The sequence below is a fragment of the Tauraco erythrolophus genome, chromosome 2 (genome assembly GCF_009769465.1).
Source record: "Tauraco erythrolophus isolate bTauEry1 chromosome 2, bTauEry1.pri, whole genome shotgun sequence".
In the NCBI taxonomy this organism is placed as follows: domain Eukaryota; kingdom Metazoa; phylum Chordata; class Aves; order Musophagiformes; family Musophagidae; genus Tauraco; species Tauraco erythrolophus.
Genome location: NC_141466.1, coordinates 101979337 through 101986785, shown reverse-complemented (window position 1 = coordinate 101986785; position 7449 = coordinate 101979337). Strand labels below are relative to the sequence as shown.

Genomic DNA, 7449 nt, shown 5'->3' with positions numbered 1-7449 from the left:
AAGTTAAGTGCCGTTAAGCATGAAATTTCAAGATAAGCTTCCATACCCTTTTTAGCTTTTTAATGAGTTGAAGCAGTTAGTATGCAGCCCCTTTGCCACCTGTGCCCAGTAAAACAGCTTTACTGGTTTTATTTGGAATGCAGATATGTCTTCAGAGGCCTGCATGACCTAATGTTTTAAGTAAGGCTTCACTGAAAATTGTATAGCCCTTATTCTAGCAACTTTACCTTTTGTTTGCTCTGTTAAGGCCTTGCTCTGAACCAGTTATAGTAGGTTTTACTCTCTTATGACTGTAGACTTGCTAGGAACATTATGGGGGAAAAAAAAAACCCCAAATGGATGTAAACGTTAAAGTTGCAAAAGAACTTTACTTTTGCTCTAATCTTCGTTTTGTACTAAGATTTTGTCCTTGTCACTCTGTTGCTCTCTGGAAAGGTTACTTTTGCGGAATCTTTCAATAGTAGTAGTCAATAGACTGACCTAAATTTAAAAGCATTTCAGCAATTTTACTGTTTCCAGAGGTGAATGGAAACTAATAACGTGTAGTACTCTTCTGACATTACTCTGGAGGTTCTGCCTAGGAATATTAACTTTTAATATTCACCTAATGATTGGTCAACTCTGTAGTTTGTTATTCCAGTAAATAGGCATCATATTAGGAATGTTTTTATTCCTGTTTTGCATGTAAAGCTTTAACATAAGTTCCCAGTGTTTTCTGTTAACTCTTACTGCTGTCCTAGGCTTGGTTCTAGTGTGGAGAAGCAAATTATTCTCCTCTGTCCCATTACTATTAGATTTCTGACAGTGGTGTGAGCCTACTAAATCCCTCAACTCCTCTTCGATTTCCGAAAAACAATGACGATTATTTAAGGAAGTGCTGACCTACTATTCTGATCAAGAACTTGTCTTGTATTCTACTTGCTTTGCCATTTTTAGAATCATGGTTCATACATGATTGTGAAGCAAGAGGAATAACATCCTTGTGGCAAGTACAGCAGTTGCTTACCTGGAAAAGTAATATTAGAAAAGTGTGTATTTTTAGCTGCCTTTTGATGTGATGTAGCAGCTGGAAACAAGGAGGAGAGGTAGTATGAGGTGATCTGACAGCACTGCCAACCACAACTTGGGAATCACTGCTTTGGACTTGAGACCAAAATGTGGGGAAACTGTTTTTACAGGCCTGAGTTTGCCCATTGTGCCTGGGACTTCAGTGGTCCAGATGCTGTGACTTCCCTCTTGGGTCTCATAAACTTCATTTGAGAGTCCTCCCCTGGACTGTATTTGACAAATGTTGTTAGTGGATGAAAAAGAAAGTTCTGTGAAGTTTTTGGTTATGTTAATATGCATTAAAAATACATAACAGGCAGTTCAATGCATACATTTAAGATATAATTAGTAAAATATCTCTTTGATACCCGTGGCTAATTGTAAATATCTGAATTAAAAGATACTCTAACAACTAACAAATACATTTTTTTCTCTTTGTAGTAATCATGTCCACCACTCAGAGGAGGAATCTAGCAAGTTCATGTTGAGGTATAGACTCAAGACAAGATACAGTGACTCATGTGTTTTCTGGGTAAGAAGGGTATCTATATTCTCTTAGTAAGACAAAAAGTAGTTAACCTTTAAATTTAACTTTCAAAAAGTACAGTCTGTTAAGCCAGTATGGGGGGGCGGAGGTGAGTGAGGGTTTTGTTGTTTGTTTTTTCTCTGTACTTGAAGCGTTCTGGGCAGATGTAGAGAACTTGCCACCCATTTAACAGTCTGAAGATATTTTTAGACTAATAGTGCAAAGGAAGAGCAATAATGAGCATATTCTCTATGTCTTAGAATAAAAGACACCACTGAATAGTGTGTGACTGGTTAGAATAGTAATTCCAGTTCATTGTTGCAAAGATGTGTACTGTTTCTAGCGTGATTTCTTAAGGGAATGGAGGTTATATGCTCTCTCTTCCTTTTCCCTTCCCCAAAATTTTAAACATCTCTGTGACTAGGAAGAGAAAGAAATGTGTAACTTGAGAGAAAAGTGGGTAGAAGTCAACCTTATATATACTGTGTTGACAAGCTGGCAGCCAGCAAACATATACTGCCTCCTGGTCAATGTGGATGTTCTGAGACACTACAGAGAGCTATGATTATTGCATGGCATGATACATGGTTATATGGTTCCTAATCTGACTTTATTAGTTCTGCTGCTCTTACAACTCCCCAGTTCCCCAGCTTGGTCCAGATAACTTCCCCGCACACCCACCCCCCCCCCACCCCCCCCCCCCCAAAAAAAAACCCAAAACAAACAAATTTAGGAATTTTTTTTCTTATGAGGAAGACATTTCTTGCTCATTTGTGTACATGTAAGCACAGAGCTCTATAGCATCTTCTATGTATAACGTTTTTCTGCAAGTGTCTCCCTCCTTAATAACTACTTGGGTGTTTTTTAGATTGTCATTAGCGCTGTGGCCTTGGTAACTTGTACCAGTAATCTCCAGAGACTGTTAAAGCCTGATTTCCCTGCTCCCTGCCCCCACCTCCCTGCGTCCACACTAAATTCTTAAGGTTTTATTTTATGCAATTGGATGTAGATACCTAGCTTGCTGGATTTGCTGAAGTTTTGGAGGAGGGGATGCAGAAGAAAGCTTTTGCCCCTTTTATTTTCTGTTCTATAACAGTTAGGTGTTTCATGTTTGTTGTCTTTTCATGGATCTGATGTAAGCCATACCTCTGTCTCTTCCTCAGTATCAGTGGATTCTGCTATAAAGTCATGGGCTGTGTATATCTTAAGGGACTTCTAGACTGAATCGCTAGATTATTGCTTACTACTTTATCATCCACATTATTTCATGAGACCCAGTGCATTCAATTACTGCTTCAGATTTCTTTCTAGCTGTGAACAGAAAAGAACTACAGCAACAGAGGAATGTTGCTTCAAAATAGTATGTTTTCAAAGAACAGAGCAGTTTCCATTAAGAGTTAAATTAGATAAGATGACATGTTTTAGTCCTTTAAGTTTAGCACTTCTCTCGGAACTTAATTAGATCTAATTTAGCTTGGCATTGTCTGACTTTTTAAGTACAGAATTAGCCTGTTTCTCTCTGTCCTAGGGCAGTCCTGTGTTTTTAGCAGTCTTCCAATTATCAAACTCAGTTTCTAAAGAAGTAGGTGCAGAATACACACTGCTAATGTTTTTATCTTTTTACTGTATCTTCACATTATCCTGTTTCGGCTGCAGAGCTGCTTTCTTTTCAAGTGCTCTTACTAAAGATAGCAAAGGTCCTTGGGCTCTTTCATTCTTTTATATCTTAAGTAATTTAAACCAGACAGTTATTTTTTTCTTTTTAGATGTTTCATCTGTATGACTTTTATTAATATATCAGAGACTTTATAATTCTAAAATTCTGCTGATTCCTTACTGCCTTTCCTTGTCTTTTGGTGATTGCCTCACCTAAGTATGCTGAATGCTTCCCCTACCCCCAGTTTCAATTTTTGTGCTAATTTTTTTAATCTTCTCAGTTATGGCTTGGAATTTATCTGACCTGTGGCTCGAGCTTTAGCTTTTAGATTGTGTATCTAGACATTCACACTGCACTTGTTGGATTTCACTAACTGCTCTCATATTTTGAAGTGACTTGAATAGTCAATAGGATTTGTTTTACTGCTGCTTATGGGAAGCTTATCAGGGAGTCGTACTTTACACGACTTACAAGTTCTTCCTAAAATAAAGAATTTTAGACTGCCCGTTCCCTGTCTATCAAATACAACTGTGCAGTGCTACCTACGTGCTTAATGATCCTGTAGAAAAATGGGAGGGCCTGCTTTTAAGTAAAATGTCTGTAATTTCCCAATCATTTTCTTCATGGTAATTTTGCTAAATATCAAAATGGTGTCATGCATGTCACTTCCACATAACCATACAAACAACAGGGAACTTTTTCAAAGGTCGTGTGTTCAATTAACAGTCGTCTTGTGTCTGTAACTTAATTGATAACTGACGATGTATCCTCATTTTTTAAAACTATATCTTTATTGTAATATTTCTTTTCCTTTTGAATTTAGATAACGTAATCCATGGATAAAGTGGGAAAGATGTGGAACAATTTCAAATACAGATGCCAGAATCTCTTCAGTCATGAGGGTGGAAGCCAAAATGACAATGTAATTGTGAACTCCAATAGTTGCTCATCTGCTAAAGAGAAAGCTATCCAGATAGCTGATTTGGCTCAACAACAACCCAGCAGCCCTTTGAGAGAAAACATTGCTTTGCAATTAGGTTTAAGTCCTTCAAAAAATTCTACAAGGCGGAACCAAAACTGTGTCACAGAGATTCCTCAGATTGTTGAAATAAGCATTGAGAAGGAGAATGACTCGTGTGTCACCACGGGAGCTAGGCTTGCTCGAAGGGACTCTTACTCTCGGCATGCTCCGTGGGGTGGGAAGAAGAAGCATTCCTGCTCTACCAAAACCCAGAGCTCCTTGGATACTGAAAAAAGATTTGGTAGAACACGAAGTGGTTTGCAGAGGAGGGAGAGAAGGTACGGGGTGAGCTCTGTCCATGATATGGATGCAGTATCAAACAGGACAGTAGGTAGCCGTTCTCTGCGACAGCGTCTACAAGATACTGTTGGGCTATGTTTTCCCATGAGAACTTACAGCAAACAGTCCAAACCTCTGTTTTCTAACAAAAGAAAGATCCATCTCTCTGAACTAATGCTTGAGAAATGCCCTTTTCCTGCAGGCTCAGATCTGGCTCAGAAGTGGCATCTGATTAAACAGCACACAGCGCCTGTGAGTCCTCATTCAACGTTTTTTGACACATTTGATCCTTCCTTGGTTTCCACAGAAGATGAAGAAGACAGGCTCAGAGAGAGACGTAGACTTAGTATTGAAGAAGGGGTTGATCCCCCTCCCAATGCCCAAATACATACTTTTGAAGCTACAGCACAGGTTAATCCATTGTATAAACTGGGACCAAAGTTAGCCCCTGGTATGACTGAGCTGACCGGGGACAAAAATGTAACACCTTCAGGAAACTGTGACTCTGAAGAGGACACAACAACGCTCTGTCTGCAGTCACGCAGGCAGAAGCAGCGTCAGATGTCTGGAGAGAGCCACGGCCATATCAGCAGGCAGGGGGCTTGGAAGGTGCATACGCAAATCGATTACATCCATTGCCTTGTGCCAGACTTACTTCAGATCACAGGTAACCCATGTTACTGGGGTGTGATGGACCGCTATGAAGCAGAAGCACTTCTGGAGGGTAAACCCGAAGGCACTTTTTTGCTCAGGGATTCTGCGCAGGAGGACTACCTCTTCTCTGTGAGCTTCCGTCGTTATAACCGATCGCTACATGCACGCATTGAGCAGTGGAATCACAACTTCAGCTTCGATGCCCACGATCCCTGTGTGTTTCACTCCTCCACTGTTACAGGGCTTCTGGAACACTACAAAGACCCTAGCTCTTGCATGTTCTTTGAACCCTTACTCACGGTATCTCTGAACAGGACCTTCCCCTTTAGTCTGCAGTATATCTGCAGGGCAGTAATCTGCAGGTGCACTACGTATGATGGAATTGATGACCTTCCTCTACCCTCCATGTTGCAAGACTTTCTAAAGGAGTATCACTATAAACAAAAAGTCAGGGTGCGATGGCTGGAGCGGGAACCTATAAAAACAAAGTAAATCGAAATCAGAATAAGCTTACAGAATATGCTTTTTTTTGTGTGTTACAGTTTAACTGCAGCGAGCGCACCAACAACGTCTAGCTTTTCTGCAATATCCTATTTAAGCTGAGTGTTAGTATCCTGTCAGATGCTGCCTGCTGTTAATCAAACTAAGTTGTGATGCCTCTTGGAAACAATAAGCAGACACAATTCTGCACGTTTTTCATTAAGGCCTAATGAAAATATTTTTGCTAATTTCTAAATATTTTGTTTCCCTTTTATAGCTGTAGTAATTGGATGAAGAAACTATGAGGCATTTTCCATGGGGCATTCGTGTAATGCTAATAAAGAAAGGCTTTATTAGAGGAGCGTTTTTGCTAATATTTGAAGTATTTTTTTAAAATTGTCTTGAAAACTTTCCACTGCTCGAAGTACTAATTTAGCTCACAAAAAAATTTCCAAATACTAGTGAATAAGAGTATTTTCTTCTAATGAAGAGCAGTTCATTAGAAGCAGTCCATTAGGAGTTAATGGTGTTTTGATGCTAACAGAGGAATCATGCTTTTCTCAGTGTATGAGGTTTCCTAATCATTAAGACTTGAATATGCCTGCTCAGTACTGTAATTCTATTTTAAACACTTGGAGATTTAAGTGGCATTGTTAGCAAAAGTAAACCTGTCTTGGACAGTTAAATACCTTCCAGTGTGAATTACTGATTCAGTGGCAGAATGTGAGATTAGGTTATTGCGATGAAACAAAAGATTGCATTTTTCTCAAAAACAGAATTTGGTGACCTGACTGCTAGTAACTTACAGTGGAAGGTAATAGTGAAGAGAAAAAATGTTTAATTATTTAAAGGTGTCTGATATTTTTATGGAGAAAATTACAAGTGGTTGAATTATTATAATCAGAATACAAAATCTGGCATATCTGAAATAAATGCCAGGTTTCAAAGGTACTGTTACACTTTACTTGTAAATATCTTTCCATTTGCGCTTTTTAAAATGTTTTAAAGTAATATGCACTGATTATAGTTTCAACAGATCACTTAGAAACAAGACTCTAAGTTCTGTTTGCTTATTTAATTGGAGATGGAACTTAAAATAGTTCTGTCTTAAGACATTTTTGCACTAAAATTTTGTTGGAATGCCCTGACCCCTCTTTAATGTTTTGTACCAATTACGAGTGCTCCTTAGTTTCTTTACCAGCTGCTGCAGTACATTATTACTTACTTCTCTATGGCAGTGACCTGTGCGAGGTAGGGAACATTCTGGCTGCAAGTACAATAAACGTTATTCTTGTATGCTACACTAACCCTTCTATTGATGTATTTTTCTGCTTGCTGTGCCTTGTTCTGGCTTTTTGTGCTAATAAAGTACAGTATGTTCAGTGTTATACTTGTATATCTGCTCTGTTTTTATATATCCACGTAACTTGTAGCAGTTAACTGAATTTTTTAATAGGCTTTTCTTAGTATAGGTAATGCACAGATACTGTGCAGTTGAATATTGGTTGGTCAGCACACCGTTTTCCTGGGTTTTGTTACATGCTTATTAGAAACCTAACAATGTACACCATGGAATAATGTTTCTGTAGTCACTGCAAAATAATGGACTTGTCTGCAGGCATAGAACACTTTAAAGTTTTTTGTAATGTAAAGGATAAATGTTAAGCAAAAAGTATTCTAAAACGTTATTGATCCCCTGTAATGGTTGCTGAAGGTGTTTCAGCTTGTTATATAGCTAACTGCTAGGCTTAATGTTTTGATACTCCCCGCTGAGTAAGGAATGAT

At 38.6% G+C, this 7449-nt stretch overlaps 1 protein-coding gene across 1 annotated transcript; it reads left to right on the top strand.

The window, feature by feature from the left end:
* The first annotated feature begins 1543 nt into the window (after positions 1–1543).
* On the top strand, positions 1544–5793 carry SOCS5 (suppressor of cytokine signaling 5). Its single transcript, XM_086628699.1, has 2 exons — positions 1544–1579; positions 4054–5793. Exon 2 carries the CDS (start codon positions 4066–4068, stop codon positions 5674–5676), a length of 1611 nt encoding a protein of 536 aa, XP_086484825.1. The 5' UTR covers positions 1544–1579; positions 4054–4065; the 3' UTR covers positions 5677–5793.
* Positions 5794–7449: the final 1656 nt, after the last annotated feature.

Coding starts and splice junctions, on each gene's coding strand:
- SOCS5 (XM_086628699.1), top strand. CDS start 4,066: ATGGATAAAGTGGGAAAGATGTGGAACAATTTCAAATACAGATGCCAG.